The 19,785-nt window shown below is 41.6% G+C and overlaps 1 protein-coding gene across 4 annotated transcripts in view; it reads right to left on the reverse strand.

Moving 5' to 3' along the window:
- The window catches only part of IARS1 (isoleucyl-tRNA synthetase 1), an 81,731-nt gene that overhangs the window by 34,086 nt on the left and 27,860 nt on the right, over positions 1-19,785 (reverse strand). For all 4 annotated transcript variants that reach the window (XM_060102397.1, XM_060102395.1, XM_060102394.1 and 1 more), the window contains exons 10-20: positions 17,106-17,201; positions 14,022-14,144; positions 13,597-13,688; positions 12,563-12,661; positions 10,056-10,182; positions 8,718-8,791; positions 8,144-8,338; positions 5,883-5,969; positions 4,117-4,200; positions 2,678-2,822; positions 738-858 (exon numbers count right to left, since the gene is read on the reverse strand). In XM_060102397.1, the coding sequence (XP_059958380.1) occupies positions 738-858; positions 2,678-2,822; positions 4,117-4,200; positions 5,883-5,969; positions 8,144-8,338; positions 8,718-8,791; positions 10,056-10,182; positions 12,563-12,661; positions 13,597-13,688; positions 14,022-14,144; positions 17,106-17,201 (1,243 nt within the window). The remainder of the gene's footprint in view (positions 1-737; positions 859-2,677; positions 2,823-4,116; positions 4,201-5,882; positions 5,970-8,143; positions 8,339-8,717; positions 8,792-10,055; positions 10,183-12,562; positions 12,662-13,596; positions 13,689-14,021; positions 14,145-17,105; positions 17,202-19,785) is intronic.

The following is a 19,785-nucleotide window of genomic DNA, read 5'->3' on the forward strand; positions in this document are numbered from 1 at the left end:
CAGCAACCCCACTCCTGGGCACATACCTGGGGAGAACTTGAAAAGATACATGCACCCCAATGTTCACTGCAGCACTATTTACAATAGCTAAGACATGGAAGCAATCTAAATGGCCACTGACAGATGAATAAAGAAAATATGGTTCGTACACACACACACACCCGTATACATATACAATGGAGTACCACTCAGCCAGAAAAAAGAATAATGCCATTTGCAGCAACATGGATGGACCTAGAGATTACCATACTAAGTGAAGTAAGTCAGAAAGAGAAAGACAAATACCATATGGTATCACTTATATGTTGAATCTAAAATATGATACAAATGCACTTATTTACAAAACAGAAACAGACTCACAGACATAAAAAAAAAAAAACAACTTATGGTTACCATAGGGGAAAGGGGGTGGGGGAAGGATAAATTAGGAATTTGGGATTAACAGATGCAAACTACTACAAATAAAATAAACAACAAGGTCCTACTGTATAGCACAGGGAACTATATTCAATATCATATAATAACCTACAGTGGAAAAGAATATGAAAAAAATATATACACATTTGTATTTCTGAATCACTGTGCTGTACACCAAAAACTAACGCAACATTGTAAATCAACTATACTTCAAAAAAAAAATGTCCTCTATGTTTATAAAGAAAAACAGTTAAATATCAAAAGGACAGTTATAAAGAGAAGACTCCTTATTCCTGGGAGAAGGCCCAAGAGAGACACACCTGCCATTTCAGTCTCAAAGAACCCAACGAGCGACTGCATAAAGGACAGGACCCACCGGTCTGTGATGTTGGTACTTTCTTTAACCATGTTCTCGTTGTAAAGGAATTCCATTTCTTCCTCCTAGGAAGGGACAATTATTGAAACATTCTGCACGCCTGCGGGAAACTACTGTAGAGAAATGAATTTTTTAAATTATTTAAACTGAAAGAAGTACCCAAACAAATCAAAAAAACACCACAAAAACCCAGACCCTGTTGGCAATCTAAATTTCTGATTCTTAGCAATATTTTCCAAGTAAACTCTAAACTTGGAACATTAAGTCCTCAATTAATGAATTACATTTTTTTTTTTTTTTCTTTTTGCGGTATGCGGGCCTCTCACTGTTGTGGCCTCTCCCGTTGCGGAGCACAGGCTCCGGACGCGCAGGCTCAGCGGCCATGGCTCACGGGCCCAGCCGCTCCGCGGCATATGGGATCCTCCCAGACCGGGGCACGAACCCGTATCCCCTGCATCGGCAGGCGGACTCTCAACCACTGCGCCACCAGGGAGGCCCATGAATTACATTTTTGAGTGACCTAAAGAGAATTTAGGAAAAAATGATTCCTATGCACCAAAGAGTAACTACGAATTAAGAAATATTCCAACATCTTTTCGTTAAGTAGGAGGTTTAGTTACTTTAAATCTGAGGAAGGAGGGACAGCAAAACTGGCTAGGACTGGACAACTGCCTGTAGGTTGAAAATGAGTACTAGGAATTAATGTCTTTGCTTAAGTTACTTATTTTACCCAGAATGCTCTATTCCACCCCTGCTTTTTCCTTTGCAAATCCTCCTCAATCCTGAAGGCCTACTTTACCTGTCCCTATTCAACGGCATCACCATCAGGATGGCAAGGCAGTGACCGTGCTGACTCTTGCTCTGATGCTGGAGCCTGCATCTTTCTGCCAGGCCCAGATGAGCCCCAACTATGAGTGGTTTGACCCAGCCTGTGTTCCTGAATCCCACACCAGCAGAGGCCTGCAAAGCAGACCCACTTTAGCACTGCTGGCCTGAGAGGTGGTGGGATCCAAAAGATAGAAACACTAGGGGTGTTGTTCCCAAAGACCTTCTTCTTCTTGGGAGGGTTCATTAGCAGACTGAGATGAGCCAGAGGCAGCAAAAAGTGAGTGACCAGCCTGCTGGAATGCGATGCTTAAAGCTCAGCTCTCCAACCAGTTTCTCAGGAAGGAATAATATCACGTGTTTAGTCAAAAGTAGTTTACTAAGGAACTCTACTTTTAAGGTGTTGGAGATAAAAAGATGAGTGGTACCTGAGCCCTGACCCCAACGGAGTCTAGGAAGCATGCACAGGCACATGTGCAATGAAGCCTGCTGGCAAGGGAAGGGGCTTCTCAGGGGATGCCTCCCAGGCCAGCAGGTAACTGCTCTGAGGCACTTTCTTATATATCAGAACCACTATTTTTCATCCCAGCAACCCAATGAGAACTTCTCTCACTTTCAGAGTCTCAGCTCAAATGCACTCATCAAGTGGCCTTCCCTGACCACCCACCTGTAGCAGCCTTTACTAGGCACTCACTCTGATAGTAGCTGACTCTTTACTGGCTCCCCCATCACTAAGTCCCCAGTACCAATTTGGCTGGCTAAATGAATATCCAATGCAACTCTTCTTCAACAGGTGAGGCTTCTGTGTCTTGCAGAGGTGAGCATCTATACAAATGGTGAAGTTCCGGTCCTGTGCTCTTGGCCCAGCATGGACCCCAGACACCTGTCACACTTTCATCTATGGCCTCCCCAGTGGCTCTGAGCCCCCACCCACGAGGCCTGTTAGCTCCTGTCTCCCATGGAGCTCTGCTTCACAGCTGACCCCTGACCATCTTTCGCAAACCCAGCTCAACCCAGCTCCGTGGGGCAGACCCTACCCCACAGCACTGCAACCCACACCTTCTGTAGCCTCAGGACGTTCTGGATGAAGAAGCGATAGGCATTGTACCAAGGTAGCAGCACATCCTTCAGGACATCTCGAACACCCTCCTCCTTAAAGCGGAGGTTTTCTGCTCTCACCACAGGGGAGTTAATCAGGTATAATCTGGAAGAGGAGAAAAATTACATGGAAAAGGGATGTACACAGTAAACCAAATATTACTGACATGCTGACAGGGCAATACCCAAATCAGCCCTTTTTCTACAAAAGTGGGGAATTATAAATACGCTTCTAACAGTCAATTTAAAACCGACAAAATTCTTATTTTGTGTAAGAGACCTAGCAAATGATAAAGGGGAGACCAAAAGTGCCACACCAAAATATGGCACTGAACTAACCTAGAAGCATGCCCTGGGCTGGTCCCAGCACAGGCCTCAGGCAGTATGGCAACACTAAGAGGAAGAAGCCAGGCCCTCCTTCCAGGACATATGTGCAGGCATCAGGGATTCACAAGCAACAGCCACATGTGCTCTGCCAGCACAGAGGGACTCAGGGGGCAGAGACCAGGGATGTTGTTAAACATCCTACAGGACAGCCTTGAACACAAAGAATTAAAGAGGCCCAAGTTGTCAGCTATGCCAAAGTGAGTCTAACAGATAACTGGGGTTTGCAGGACACCCCACTAACTGCTCCTGGGCAACATGGCAACTGTGAACGTGCTTGTCCACAGCCCGTGGATGTGGGTCTCTGTGTTTGTAACAGGAGGATGCTGAATAAGATCTCTTTGGTGCCTTTTATTTTTATTTTTTTATTTTTTTATTTTTTTTTTGCAGTACGCGGGCCTCTCACTGTTGTGGCCTCTCCCGTTGCGGAGCACAGGCTCCGGACGTGCAGGCTCAACGGCCATGGCTCACGGGCCCAGCCGCTCCGTGGCATATGGGATTTTCCCGGACCGGGGCACGAACCCGTGTCCCCTGCATCGGCAGGCGGACTCTCAACCACTGCGCCACCAGGGAAGCCCCTTTTCAGTATTTTTATTTGCTCTAGTATAAATTGTACCTCATATGGCTATTTGAGGAGTAAGTGTAAAATTGAAATAAATGATATAAGAGAATTCTAATATCAATAAGACAGGGAACCTACAGAAGGAATGAGGCAAAGACACCAGCAAATAGCCTGGGAGTACTTGTGCTGCTTAATAAAATTCAGCACAGAGCCTCCTCTTCCAAAAGACCTATAGATATAGAAACATCTTTACTATTTAGAAAACCACCTTGCGGGTTTAAACTCAACACCATACCAATGTAATTCTCCATGTAACAGATGTGCATTTTTTTAAAAAAGCTAATTATAAACCAAATTAATAGAATGATTAATATCACTGAAAACATGATTAACAGAATGTAAGATGCTTAATAAGAAATGACAAATACACACAAGGCAGAGCACTGGTTTGTACCTGAGGGCATCAGCACCATATTTATGAATGATTGAAAGTGGATCTGGATAATTCTTTTTGCGTTTGCTCATTTTTTGGCCATCACTTGAAAAACAGAAGGGAAACACCAATTAAATAAGTCAACATCACAGTTTATATATGGTTACAGATTATCTACAAATTGGAATACATAAGTGCAAATGGGACACAAGCTACTACTAAGGCACAACAATAGGTTGTTTAAGCTTCTTTTTGAATATTGTAGTGAGTCAATGGAGAAGTTTCGGGATAAATGGCAGCAGAAGATGCCAGAGTGTAACAGTGAAAAACACACAGCCTTGGCATTTATCCCAGAGAAACGAAAACTTATATTCACACAAAACCTTAGAAAGTTCACAGCTTTATTCATAGTCAGCAAACGCTGGGAACAACCTCAATGTCTTTCAGCAGGTGAAAGCTGTGGGTCACCATGGAACACTGCTCAGCAATGAGAGAGAACTATGGATCCATAAAACCACCTGAGGTATCTCCAGGGAATTACAGTAAGCAAAAAAAGCCAATCACAAAAGGTTATATATGATATGAATCCATTTATATCACATACTTGAAATGACAAAATTACAGAGATGGGGAATAGATTAGTGGTTGCCAGGGGATGGGGATTAGGATTGAAGGCTGAGGTGGGAGGGGTGTGAAGGGGTGGGGTGGGTATGGTTATAAAAGGGCAACAGAGGCATCCTGTGATGTTGAAACAGGCCAAGTATCTTGACTCTGCTGGTGGATACAGGAACCCATATATGAGATAATATTGCATGCAATAGCAAATGAGTAAAACTGGGGATATCTAAATAAGACTGGTGGATTCAATCAACATCCTGATTGTGACAATGTGCTACAGTTTCAAAAACGTGACCATTGGGGGAACCAGGCAAAGCACACGAGGGGTCTCTATTAATTTTTACAACTATAATTCAGTAAGATTTTCAATTAAAAAAAAAAGTACAGACTATAGAGCCAGACTGCCTGGATACAGAACTAGAATTTCACACTCTTTTGCTTGTATGACCTTAATTTTTCTGCACTTCAAATTCCTCAAATGTCAAAATGGACAATGAAAGGACCCATTTCAAATAGTTCTGGGGATAAATGAGTGAAGATGTGTAAATGCTCAAAACAGAGGCTGGTACAGTGCCAGGTGTCATCCCCCACCTTGAACAGCACATGAAGCAAGGTATCTAGGTATAAAAATTTTATTTTCTTCTTCTTATTTGTTTTTACTTTTAATGACTAGAGGCAGTAGAAGGAAAAAATAAGACTCCTCTATAATAAGCCTCTAGAACCAATAGCTTCCTCATATATTAAAAACAGGACAACAAAAATTTATATTAAAGGACCAGTGTACAGATTTAATAAGAGCTATAAGCAAAAGTACTTTATAAAATTCTAAATGACAAACGTTATTTTATCACTAGTAGTATCATGGGACACATGTCCTCGCCTCTGTCCTCCTCCATTAGGCTTAGCTCTTAATGCAGTCCTTCTCCTAAGACAGAGGAATACGAAGAGACAGAATGATACAGGTTGAGAAGAGCACAAGACAGGAGTTGGAGGAAAAGGGAGAGCAGGAAGAAGTATAAAGGCAGAAGGAAGGAAGAGAATAGGAACAGAGCTGGGGCATTCCTGAATTTCTCTATTCCCAAAGAATCGTTAGATCCAACCAGAACACGCTGAAAGAATAAAGGAGATCAGGAACTGCAACTCATTATTACACAAAGGAGTGCACCTGCCTTGCCAGGACGAGCCCATTCACAATCACATTTTTGAATGGCGGCCGTCCGAAGAGAGCTGTGGCCAGCACCAACAGGGTGTAAAACCTGGAAAAAAACCCACAAACAAAGAGTTCAATAAAATAAGAAAAGGAAATCAAGCATAGGAAAAAAAACTACGTTTACTTATTGGACTGAATTTCTATTTTAGGTAAGTTACACTTCTTGATAATCACAAAGCAATGGTTCTTGATCCTGGATACATCAGAATCATCTGGGGAGTGCTGAAAAATTAGGCACAGGGCCCACTGCAGACCAGTCATATTAGAGCTTCTCACTAGAAAAAATAAAATGAACTTTATTTAAAGCAAATAAAGCCCTGGAGTGAGGTACTGACCCCCTGCTGGGGACAGTACTATCACCTTCCTTGGGGAGCTAGTTGGACAGCCACAAGGCAGAGCAGGGCAGCACTGGGTGGCCTCTCAGGACCTCCCCGAAATGCCAGGCTGGAAATCCAGAGATGTGTTGCCTTTAGCACAAGGTCATATGGGATAGTCTGACGACAAAAGATGAAATAAGCACTCTCATCCAAAAGTTAAAAGCTAGTCTACATGAACATAGAAAATGTTTTTATTCTATCAGATATCATGCATGTTTATATGCTAGCTAGACTGTTCCCTAAAAGAACTCTATCACATCCATGTAAGCTGTCCCAGTAAGTAATGCACTTCTGTCATCTCCGACCTGATCTTGCATCCCAAGAACATCACCAGACACAACTAATGAGGATGGAAATCAGACAGGTCAGGAGGACCCTGGTTCCTATGAGAGGCAGCCCATACCTGACAGAAGGCGAGGGAGGCAATGTGCACATGGGGACCCACGTGAGGGCTTTTAACAGTTGCCAGACATGGCAACTCCTCAGAGAAACAACTTATTGGTGAGTCATCTGGCCCTCCCTAAGAAGAGGAGTTTGTACATGGTAGCTGTTTCTATAGAAAAATGGATTGGAAGCTGAAAACATTAAGAACATTAAGGCTGGAATTCCACCAGTTTGTGATGACTACAAGTTGTAAAGACAGAAAATGATACCAACATTCTTTAAACACTCCTGCAGAAACATTACTAATGAAAGTATAATTAGAACCTGGGTCAGCCAAGCTCATGCATGAAGAGAAGGTAATTCATCTTTTTCTAATTAAGAGGATGAGAGTACTGCTTTAGATAAGGCATCAGATAAAACCAATGCCAAAGTCCTCCCCACCATGTTTCTTTTTTCTTTTTTAAAAATTTTAAACCTGGATTTTTTAGAATGTTATGAGGCTAACCTTAACATCTTAGTACATTTTCAACTAACCCTCCAATTTGTAGCACCCACTCCAGTATCTTGTATGTAAATACCCACTAAACACTTGTGTAAATGATTTGAAGTAAACAAACTAAGGACACATTGTTTTGTATCACTTAACCTTTCCATACACCAAAATCTCTGTATTCCAAAATGTGAAACAAACAATTCAAACTCTAAACCTACAGCCCTAATACAGTGTGAGGTTCCTGCTCAAAAGACACTTTTATGGTATATTTAGTGGTGAGGGGCAGAGGGCAGGAGCAGAGCCTGTCTGTTTTTTTTTTTTTTTTTGCGGTACGCGGGCCTCTCACTGTTGTGGCCACTCCCTGCGGAGCACAGGCTCCGGACGCGCAGGCTCAGCGGCCATGGCTCACGGGCCCAGCCGCTCCGCGGCATGTGGGATCTTCCCGGACCGGGGCACGAACCCGTGTCCCCTGCATCGGCAGGCGGACTCTCAACCACTGTGCCACCAGGGAAGCCCAAGCCTGTCTTGTTTGACAAGATCTCCCCAGCACCCAGCTGATAAATGCTAAATGCTCAGTAAAATACCTGTTAAATCAAATCAATAAAACACTTTAAAGAGGGACTTCCCTGGTGGCACAGTGGTTAAGAATCCGCCTGCCAATGCGGGGGACACAGGTTCGATCCCTGGCCCCAGGAAGATCTCACATGCTGCGGAGCAACTAAGCCCGTGCGTCACAACTACTGAAGCCCGTGTGCCCAGAGCCCATGCTCTGCAACAAGAGAAACCCTCGCAATGAGAAGCCCGCACACCGCAACAAATAGTCCCCGCTCGCTGCAACTAGGGAAAGACCACGCGCAGCAACAAAGACCCAACGCAGCCATAAATAAATAAATAAATAGATAGATAGATAGATAGATAGATAGATAAATAAATAAAAAAAAACGCTTTAAAGAACAAGAAACATACCATCCTCTGGTTTGGTCAATGCCTTCACCAATGAAATCTGCAGGAAATGCATCCTCAAACTCCCTCTTGTTTTCAAATGGATAATGAATTTGAGCATAGGGCATGCTGCCACTCTCGAACCAACAGTCAAACACTTCAGAGATGCGATGCAACAATCCCTTCCCACAGCGTGAAGGAATGGTCAGATGGTCAATGCTAGTAAACAAAGAAGTAGCCACTTCTATTAATTTTAAGCAAAACAGAAATTACAGTTTAATTGCCAAGAGGAAACACAATGCCGTCACAGCTCTTTCATATGCACCTGCAAACAGAAATATCGGCAGTTATCACAGGCTTTCAGAGAGCACCATCAGGGCTCCGTCTGGAAGGTTATATACCAAAGTCTCCTGACATCTAACTCAAGGACAAGAGGCCACCTTTCCTCAATATGACATGAATCATCAACAACGAAGTAATTCAGCAAACTAGTGTTTGATTTCTACATGTAGCTCTGTGATCTGATACCGAGACCATGTCTAGACAGGCTACCTAGCCTGATACTGAACTGAAGTGAATCAAACATTCAGAAACTGACCTCTCTCTGTGGAGATCTGAGATCTTTGCTCCTGACAGTTCTTCCAGTTCTGCCATTGACCCAACACACACCACCTGTCAAAACAAAGTTAAAAGGCCTCAGAGCCAAAGATCAAACAGAGTTAATTTATGTGACATTCATGTTTAGGTTTAGAAACCTTTGATCTTCATGAGTTATCATCAAGGTGGCTTACCTCATGAAAGACTATAGGTCACTGTCTGAATTGGTGAGCAGACTTCACTTCTTTGCTATCTACCCCTATATCAGAGGGATTCCCTACAAGGAGAGAATTTCACAGCCATCATCTCAACGAGTATTTTTTGAGGGTCTACTATGTCCAAATCTCTGCCAAAAATAACTAGCATAAGTGAAATGCCTAGACTGTTCCTCTAAGGCATCTTAGTTTGTTCCTGGCACTTGAACTTGACTCTTTAATCTGAAATCTTCTCAAGTCAAAGCTGGAACTAATTTATTGTGCATGAACTGGACCAAATAGTCAGATTGCAAGACATTAGGATTATACTCATGTAAGGAGGCTGGGATCTGGGCCCAGCAGGGGCATTCAGAACAGGGTGAGTCATCTAACAGGGGCCGTGTAGCCGGGCTGCACCAGCAGGAGCTGCTGTGGGTTCACACCCAGAGGTCATCTACTACCTAATGAATACCCACAGCCTCTTTCTCTGCCCTTCCTGCTCAGTCCTGAAAAGTCCTCTGATTCAGCTACTTCACTGTTGCCTTTCAGGTCCCTACTGGAGATTTACTGAGGTCCCTGGGCTGCTGCTGCTGCTCATGACTGTTCTAATGCTGTCAGCATTAGACAGAGGGAATACATCTATATACCTATGTATGTATTTATTCAGAGACACACACACACACACACACACACAAATGTGATTTTAAATTAAAGGTCTGCAATGCTTTGGTAAGTTTTTTAAGTCATCCTTTTTTATCACTATAAGGCTGTTTTAATACGCTGTGACTTAGTGCAGCGGGTGGAGTCTCTGTTCTGTTCATCAGAAACTCAAAAGGAGAAAAAGAGTTCTGAGCAACACAAGGTAAACAATGTGAGGAGTTTCCCAAGAAAAATACAAATTATATTTTTCACTTTTACACAGAGGGAAATTTAAAACTATATTTAATTAAAGTAAAAATAAATTAAAATCTTAAAAACATATTCTTATTTATGTCATGATTCTAGGAAGGAACAAAGCAAAAAAAACTGATGCAATAAGAAAGGGGCAAAGAAAAAAAGAAACCATATGCTTTTACCCCATACTGAGATGCATGAATGAAGCGCTTTAGCAAAAATCAACACAAGTAGACACGGCCCTGCCTCACCTCCTCGAAGTCATCGCTGACCCACAGTGGGATAGGAGTGCCCCAGTATCTGTTTCTGGAAATGGCCCAGTCACGTGCATCTTTCAGCCAATTTCCAAATCGCTTTTCTCGCACAAACTCTGGGACCCTGCAATAAACAGATCAGATAACCAATCACATAAAAACATTAGTAAGGGCTTCCCTGGTGGCGCAGTGGTTGAGAGTCCGCCTGCCGATGCAGGGGACACAGGTTCGTGCCCCGGTCCGGGAAGATGCCACATGCCACGGAGCGGCTGGGCCCGTGAGCCATGGCTGCTGGGCCTGCGCGTCTGGAGCCTGTGCTCTGCAGCGGGAGAGGCCACAACAGTGAGAAGCCCGCGTATTGCGGGGGAAAAAAAAAAAAAACAAAACCCCAAAACATTAGTAAGTAAGTTTGTAAATTAGATCTGCATAAGCCTTTGTGAACCTAACATTCTGGTGCTGAGCTCACTCCTAGGAGAATGTCTTCCAAATGGACAGCACCAGAAGACCCACAGAGACTGTTTCTGCTATGAATCCATCCCAGGAAGATGCTCTGTAATATGAAACCCCACAGCACACAAGCTTTCCTGTCCTGCTCTCCAACTGCAGGACTGCCACAATCCTTTAACCAATCACCATGACGACAGCTAGCCTGATCTTACTTAGATCTAGTCTTCAGGTCATCCATACAATAGCGCTTTTACTGAAACTCATTAGCAAGGGCTCTTACCTACAAAGTAAGAGTCTGAATAGGCGGGGTTATGTGTAGCTGGTGAGAAGCTGCCTCTCCAGGCTCACCTGCAGTCCCCCTGCCACTGCACTTTAGGCTCTAGCAATAAGGCAAGTTCCTTAGAATGCAGCTTCTTACCTCATTGCCTCTGTCCATGACATTCCTCCACTTCGATAACGTCCACCCCACCACCCTCCTTCCCTCAGCCACCCCGCTACCCAAGGCTCTTATAGCTTCTGACTGGTAAATGACTCCTTATTCTTTAAGGTTCAGCTTTGTAGGAGATGCTGCCAAGCTCAAGGCTGAGTTAGGGCACACCTAGGCTCCAAAACATTCCGTCCTCTCAGGTGCTGCAGTTACCATCCTAGGTCAGTTTATAGGCCTGCACACCTCTCAGCACCACCCCCAATGAGGCAGCCATATGAATATTCTATACTCAGTGCTCCACGAGGAAACTAAAGAGCTTCTTAGGTATAAAAATGAAAAAACATTTTGCTCTTGAGAAATTCACTTTGCTAAGAAATATAGAAAGCTATAGTTTTCTTACTGCCCTGAGATTCTCCCCATTCTTCCAAAATCAAATGCACTATTTCTTACTTCCCCAGAGAACACAACTTAAAGTCAAGTTGGATTCTTGGGGAAAATAAGAAATAGTGATTACCCTCAAAACTCTCAGGGAAAAACATTCTTCTGGAATACACAGAGTTAGTTTTGTATCATTTTTGCACCTACAGGTTGAAGTACAGTAGTCCCCCCTTATCTGTGGTTTCATTTTACATGGTTTCAGTTACCCACAGTCAACCGTGGTCCAAAAACATTAAAAGGAAAATTCCAGGAGTAAAAAGTTCATAAGTTTTAAACTGCACGCTGTTCTGGGTGGCATGATGAAGTGTTGAGCCCTTGCACTCCGTCCTGCCTGGGAACTGAACTATCCCTTTGTCTAGCGTATCCAGGCTGTATATGTTACCCGCCCATTAGTTACTTAGCAGCCATCTCGGTTACCACATCAGCTGTTGATTATCTCAGTGCCTGTGTTGAAATAACCCTTACTTTTACTTAAAAATTGGCCCCAAAGGGCAAAAGCAGTGATGCTGGCAATTTGGATATTCTCTTACCGTGCTTAATTTATAAATTAAACTTCATCACAGGTATGTAGGTATAGGAAAACAGTATATACAGTACAGGGTTTGATACTATGTGCGTTTTCAGGCATCCACTGGGGGTCTTGGAACACACCCCCTGTGGAAAAATGGAGGAACTACTGTAACACCTCTCTGCAGTTTAGATTATTAGCTGAGGAGAGAAAGGCTTCTGTCCCTGAAGTGTTTATCCATGAAACCGGTGTACACAAGACATTGCCATACTTTAGGAACTCAACAAGTGTCAAAAGTAGTAAGTGTAAATGGCTTTTGTAGGTATATCCAAAAATAAATGTATATCCTGAAAATGACTATTATTTAAAGCTAATGGACTCTGAGAGTACAGCCAGTTTTCCAAAGTCATTCCATTCTTTAAATCAAATAAATGGCAACTTCTCATTTCCATTGGGTTTAAAAAAGAAAAATGTTCCCCTGTATGTCCTGTCATAAGAGGGCTGTTTCTTCTGTTATATAATATTATTTAAATTATTTTGTGTTCCTGAATAAACAGAAAAATAGTTATTATTACAATATACAATAAAAGATGGCTTTTAAAATTTCTATAACTTGAGGGAAGTATAAACCAGTACTAACTACATGACAAAGGACATTATGAAGACACACATCTTATTGCTCACCAGTAACACAGGTCATTGTTCCTCAGCAGCTGGTCTACCATATGCTCCACCCGAACGAACCAGCTAGGCACTGCTTTGTAAATGAGGGGAGTGTCTGACCTGCGGAAGCAAAAATGCAGAACAACGTGGCTGGGCAGACTGAGGTATGCAGGGGCAAAGGGTAAGACTGACCTTAAGTTTCTTACTGATATTACCACCAATTATTAGGCCCTCTACTGATATTTATTTCTATTGCAAATACTAATGCCTATGTCATCTCCCTCCATCTTTCACAAGAAGGTGAAAGGTAATAAGAGAACAAGAAAAAATATAGTTCTGCTTGTGTGACAGTTGACTAAGAAATGATGTCAACCTCAGCAAAGAGGAAACACGGGAACAAAACGTGATGCCATTGAACATTCCATTTTCACCCACATCTTTACAGGATGATGTTATATTAAAACTTGCATCACAGGGACTTCCCCGATGGCACAGTGGGTAAGAATCCGCCTGCCAATGCAGGGGACATGGGTTTGATCCCTGGTCCTGGAAGATCCCACATGCTGCAGAGTAACTAAGCCCGTGCGCCACAACTACTGAGCCTGTGCTCTAGAACCCGTGAGCCACAACTACTGAACCCATGCACAACTACTGAAGCCTGCATGCCTAGAGCCCGTGCTCCGCAACGAGAGAAGCCACCACAATGAGGAGCCCAGGCACAGCAACAAAGACCCAATGCAGCCAAAAAAAAAAAAAAAAAAAAAATTGCACATTATATTTCTCACTAAATTCCATTTGAAAATTTTAGAGATATATCTCATCCTAGAGAACTGTGATCCCAACACAATACATATTGGTATATGCCTATGTTTCTTACACCTAAGGAATGAAATAACTATATATATGAATTCATAAAATTCTCCTTAAAACAAGAATGAAGTTTTCAAACACTAACTCTAAAGGATACAAATGAGATGGGAACCATGAATTAATGGAATGGGCACACATATCAAATGTATCCACAAAGCTGAAGCTCGAGCTACATTTCATCTCACCTCCAGCAGAAAGGGTAGCTGTGGGTGAAAGTGCTGGCAACAAGAAGTCGACCTTGTTCCTTTAGGGTCCTGATGATATTTTTGTCAGCATCCTATTTAAAAAAATTTAAAATCTAGCCATTAAAATATCCTACAATGCTTAGTAATACAATATAATTAAGTATATTACTAAACTTTGTTATTTTGATACCTTTACTATGAATAAAAGGCACAAATAACAAATCTACTATAAAAATACTTGGTCCACATTTCAGCCACTGTGTAACTTTAAGTACTTTTAAAGTTTTATGTGCTCAAACAAAACAAAACAAAATCTACTGCCTGGGGGAAAAAAAATCCCACATATGGAAGCTGTTTAACAAAAAACTGATTAATGAAAGAAGTACGATGAAACTGACACCTTTCTAAGCCATAGAGATACAGACCTTCACATACTGTCCTGCAAAATCTGCCACTTCCCCTGTGAAACAGCCTGAAGCATCCACAGGGCAAACAGGGACAGAGTCTTTCTGAATGATGTTGAAATCCATACAGACCCGATAGTCATCCTGGGGAAAAGGAGAAAGGTAGAAGAAGGGAAGAATAAAACAGTTAAGTGTGGGTGTGGCAGGAGAGGAGCATAAGAGGCAACAGATTTATAGGAGAATTTTTCAGTATTCTGACATATAAATGTATCCAACTTTCATTATCCTCTCAACTGAAGTTAACTCAAGGATTATTCAGAGAATCCAGAGCCCTATAGCAGGGTTAGGGGATTAGATCAGTCTTCCCAGCCATTACTTCACAAACCCCTAATATAGCTGAGTATCCACTAAGCAAGAAGAAAGATGACACATATGAATACATTAGAACAAGATCAAATTTGATTTATAACAGCAGCATGTATACACATACATGTATGCACAAAGCAGAAGAACATACACGTGTAAGGCATGAACTGTTTAGTACTGCACAATGCTTGACGTGCATATGGATTTGCATCCTGTCAAGGAGTGCCTGAAAGGATGGCAACAGTGATCTAAATCCAAATTATTCATTTTATGGGAATTCCCTGGTGGTCCAGTGGTTAGAACTTGCCGCTTTCACTGCCAGGGCCTGGGATCAATCCCTTGTCGGCGAACTAAGATCCCGCAAGCCATGTGGTGTGGCGTGCATAAATAAATAAATTTAAAAAAATAATAAAACAAACAAACAAACAAACCCCAAACTATTCACTTTACAAATAAGTAACATGGGCCCCAGGCAGGCTGGGTACACCACAATGCTTCAGGAATACATTTTGAGCAATGTTAACAATAATCAGGGCAAACACATAAAGTGCTATATCAAACAGTGCTCTGAACATCTGACTACATTACATTAGCTCATTTAACCTTTACAACGATCCTGTGAGGAAGGCAGATAGATGTACTAGGTTTTCATCATGTGTTCCCCTCAGACAAACCAGCAAGTATCTCCATTTTACGGATGAGGAAGCTGAGGCACAAAGAAGTAACTCAGCTGCAAAGTGGCAATGCTCACATTCAGAACCAAACAGCCTGGCTCCAGAGTCCAAGGTCTTTACCTCCGTGCTATGCTGTTTGAATCTAAAATTAAAGGGATTGTCTTGGACTAAATAGTGAAACCAAACCCTGGTTTGACTCCAAGATAAACTGGAAAGCCAGTATGGTTCCACCTGGGCCTATGTTCAACTCTCGCTATGCTGAGAGGCCGTCTCGTGCGATGCGACATGTGCATGGGGCACATGACAGCCAAGGGCAATGACAGCCTGGCCGTGAAGGAAGACCCTGAAAAAAAAAACAGTAAGCAACACAGACAGGACAAGCCCCGAAGTCCAGCAATTTGAACCATTCAGTATAGAGCAAACAGCCCTACTCGATTCGACTAGCTAAGAGCAGCATTCCTGAATGGAGCCAGAGTAACAGGTGATGTTCAACATGGTCATGTAGAAGTGCACAGACTCTGTGGAGAGATCACATAGCACATTGTCTGGCAAAGCCGCAACATGGAAGGTCTCTTGGAAAACGTCTACCAAGTGGGGTTAAAGGCTGAAATTTAAAGATCTGATCTTCTATAACATTAACCTGCCGGGCATTCAGGACAGATACACACCAAGAAGTTACCTTTTCATTATTTATTAACAGTGGAACAATGACACCAGTTGACCCTAAAATTATAATGAATAGCTGAACTTTGACTAATTCCTAAAACTCAATAAACAGTATTATCAAGAATGCTTACTTTCCATCTAATTTGAATACTGACCAGGTATTAGGTGATATTAAGCAATTGTTAATTTTATTGGGTATAATGGCATGGTGGCTATGTTAAAAATAAAAGTCCTTATCAGTCAGAGATGCATACAGAAGTATTTGCAGATGAAGGATATGCTGTTGAGGATTTGCTACAAAACCCTCCAGCCAAAATAAAAAAGGTGTTGGGGAAGGGGACAGGGAACGAAACAGATATGAAAGAAATTCCAAATTAATAATTAAAGCAGCTGGATAATGTGAACATAAGAAATTATATTTTCTTTACTTCTCTGTATGTTTGAAGACTTCCATAATAAAAATCCCTGCAGAGATTAAGTATGAAGAAAAAAAGACCATCGGAGACAGACTAGCTTCACTGCCTCTCTCACTGACAAAATGATCAAGCCAAGAGGAATTTGTAGGTCCCCAGTGGGTGCTACACCCCCAGCAGTGACTGTACACACTCTTACAATGTCAGGCGCTGTGCTGAACGCTCTATATAGATGATTCCATTTAATCCCTGTAGTTACCGACAGGCAGGTACTATCATTCCATGTCACAGAGGAGGAAAAGGAAGTCCAGACAGACTAAGTTACTTACCCAGGGATGGCCTGTTAGTGGCAGAGCTGTGACCTAAGGTGAGGTCTGGTTCTAAATGTGTGCCCTTAATCCCTATACTCTTGTTTTATTCATATACAAATTACATTAAAAGGATTACATTTTTGGAAAAACTACTCTGGGAAAAACTTAAAATTAACCACACTGCATAGCTTTGAGGAAAGAGGTCAAATTCTCCCTTCTGATCATATAGTATTTATTTGGTCAAGAACACAGCAAAGGTGATGGAACCTTTCAGCGTTTGGATGGTTGTGGTGACTGCATGACTCTATGCCCTTGTCAAAACTCCCAGAACTGCATATCATAAATGGCAAAGTGTATAGCAAGTAAATAGTGAATGAATGAAAACACAGCATGCCTTTTAGAAAGACTAAATGCCCAGCAACACTCAGGATTTAGCACACCATTTTCAAAAATCAGCTCAGGGTGAAAAGGAATTACAGATCCAAGTTTTATAAGGTTATCTCTGGGGGCAGTGAGCCTGAAAAGAGGTTAACTCCATAGTGTGAAAAACAGTGAGAAACATCTCTCTTCTCTCTCCCTGTCTCACAAACACACACACACACAAACACACACGCGACTCAGTGGCCACTGACGTTTACTTCTCATAAATGCATTTGCAAGACATATACTACTCACAGCACCAAAGTAAGGAGCTTGGTGTACAACCCCAGTGCCTTCTTCCTCCTTCACATAGTTGTCAACAAGCACAGTAAAAGCACCATTCTCTTTACACTGGAAAAGAAAGGTTATCAGGTTTAAAGAATAAAACAATACCATACCATAATATTAATTTAATAACAGTTTTTGGTAAGAGCCTGAAAAATCTTTTAACATGCAAAATTATTTTCAGAAATAGAAAAGATAGAATAATTCAGATTGGGAAGAAACATGCTAATTCAATACATCGCTTCCATGAATAACAGGTCATCACTTATAAAGGAAATAATTATTGAAGACTTGCAGAGAAAAATTTCTAACTTCCTTCGCCACAAAACTGTGCTTTTTCATCAGTTCTTCCAACCTCACCCCTGCCCTAGAATGCAGTTTTTCGTGAAAACGTCTCAGACGATGTGCTTCCTTAACGATTCGCTTCCTGGTATATTTTCAATCACTGCATATGCTTTGCTGCTCCTTTTCCTTTCAGTCCAGCTCAGGTTATTCAGTAATAAAAGGCAAACTTTGGAAGAATCGGGATGGGAGCTGAGTTACAAGTTCTAGTTACAGGTACTCCACCTACTGTAACACTGAAGGGAAATGTTTTCGGTTTGATTTTCTTTGTAACAACAATAAAGTCAGGTTCATACACATAACACTACAGACCTACTTCTTCTACCTTTATCTCTTAATATTTCTTTTCACATACCCTTTGTTTCAGCCAAACTGACCCTTTGCTTTCTTACCTCTCTGCCTTTGCAAAAAGTACTTTCAGAAATTATTTTCACATTTAATCCTATAATCCTGTGAAAAAGGATTCAGCAGTCTCATGTTTTAAAAATATTCTGGTTGTATATGAATTTCACAGATGAACAAACTCTGAACAAAGATGAAATGGTTTGCCCAAATCATACAACTAGTAGCGACCTGAAAGAAGGTCTTCTGGTTCCAAACGCAATTTTATTTTCAACTATATCACAACTCTTTAATTCTTTGGCATTCACTTAAAACTAAACTTGAAAAATAACTATGAAGTTTTAATTGCTATAACCCAAGTCACCTGGAAATATTTTTGGTGTGGTATGATAGGTGCTAAAAGGTGTGTCTTCAATAGTTTAAACATGGAGAGATAATATGTGGGTTCTTAGAATCAGATGTAAGAACAGGGAATACAAAAGTTTCTCACTGTTTCTAACTGTAGAGGGTTTCTAACAAAGAACCCTGCTTCATTCCTATCTCTCGAAGTCCAGTTTTAGATCCTTCCCTTGCCAAGGCTGAACTGTGTCAGCATTCACACAGAGAGCTATAGTGCTGTCCTTCAAAGACAGCATCCACTCTCATAGCTCTCACTTAATATTTCAGAACATGTGTATTTTAGGTATACACCAGATGATTTTTGTCTTCAAAGAATTTGCAGCATCTTTCTAAAACTCACCAAACGTTCTAGAAATTTCAGGAAGCTAACTGAATGGATAGTTGTTGTTCTTAAATAACTTAGATCAGTATGAACTGAGTGCATATTCCAGACAGACTTCTGATTTAACCTAAAGTTCCTATCTATTGTGCCCATGTGCATTTTCTGAGAGGGGTGAACTGTCCTTAGATTCTCAAAGGGATCTAGTGTAAGAGGTTTTAAGACAAATAAAAACAAATACAAGATAAAACAAAACATGTTATGATACAGAAGAGAAGAATGCAGGAATGATATTTTTCAGAGGGAGAAACCAAAGAAGCATTTCAAAACTTGCTTTTTTTTCAGATGGCACCTGAGTTTAGGCTTGAAGAGTGTCAAGCTGATATGACGTTAAAGAAAGGTGAGGGTTTTTTAAAAAGAGGAGGATGACAATAAAAACAAAGGCAGGGAGGGAGGAGAATAAAGGGCCAGTGTGATGGAAGCAAAGGATATATTTAAATCAACATTAGGGAATGTGGTTAGGGAGTAGGACTGCCTTGCGTCAACTGGAGAATACCCATTGAGGAATGTGCTGGCAAATGACTGCAGGCTCACAGGGAGGGACCAGACCAGGTAAAGTGTTTGGAAATCCATCAGCAGCAACATGGAATGAGGAGGAATGCCATTAGTTAGGAGATAAGAAACACGGGAAAACACTCAGGTAACACAAAAATGTAGAGGCAGATGTGATGCTGTGGACAGAGCCCAAATGGCAGAGATCACCTGCATTAGCCAAACTCTGTCCCTACACTGAATCAGAACAGAGGTAAGCAAATATTTTATCATGGGCTATGGTGTAAGGTTTTGCTGGCTAATGCTACGTCCAACTGAATATAATTTCCACATAATGTGTAAAACCAGGTCTGAGAGCGTTGCTCATTATTTCACTCCAAGACCTATAAATAAGAACCAACAGGAAATTCCTGCTGACTTTATTCTTTTGTTGCTGGTGGTGGGGTTTACAGCTACAGCTTGGATTCTGTTGCCAGAAAATGGAAAACCACATAAAATAGCTTTGTGACTCTTATAAGAACTAAGTTACTAAATGTCTGAGCTTAAACCACCCACCTCATCAATTCCTGGAAATGAACTCTGTTTACTTTTACACACACAGTTTTGTGAAAGCACCATCTGAGCACTATCTTAAATTTGTAAAAACAAAACTCAAAAAAAACAAAAAACACCTCAACGACTTTCCTGGGTGATGTG

This window comes from Mesoplodon densirostris, chromosome 6 (genome assembly GCF_025265405.1).
Source record: "Mesoplodon densirostris isolate mMesDen1 chromosome 6, mMesDen1 primary haplotype, whole genome shotgun sequence".
Taxonomy (NCBI): domain Eukaryota; kingdom Metazoa; phylum Chordata; class Mammalia; order Artiodactyla; family Ziphiidae; genus Mesoplodon; species Mesoplodon densirostris.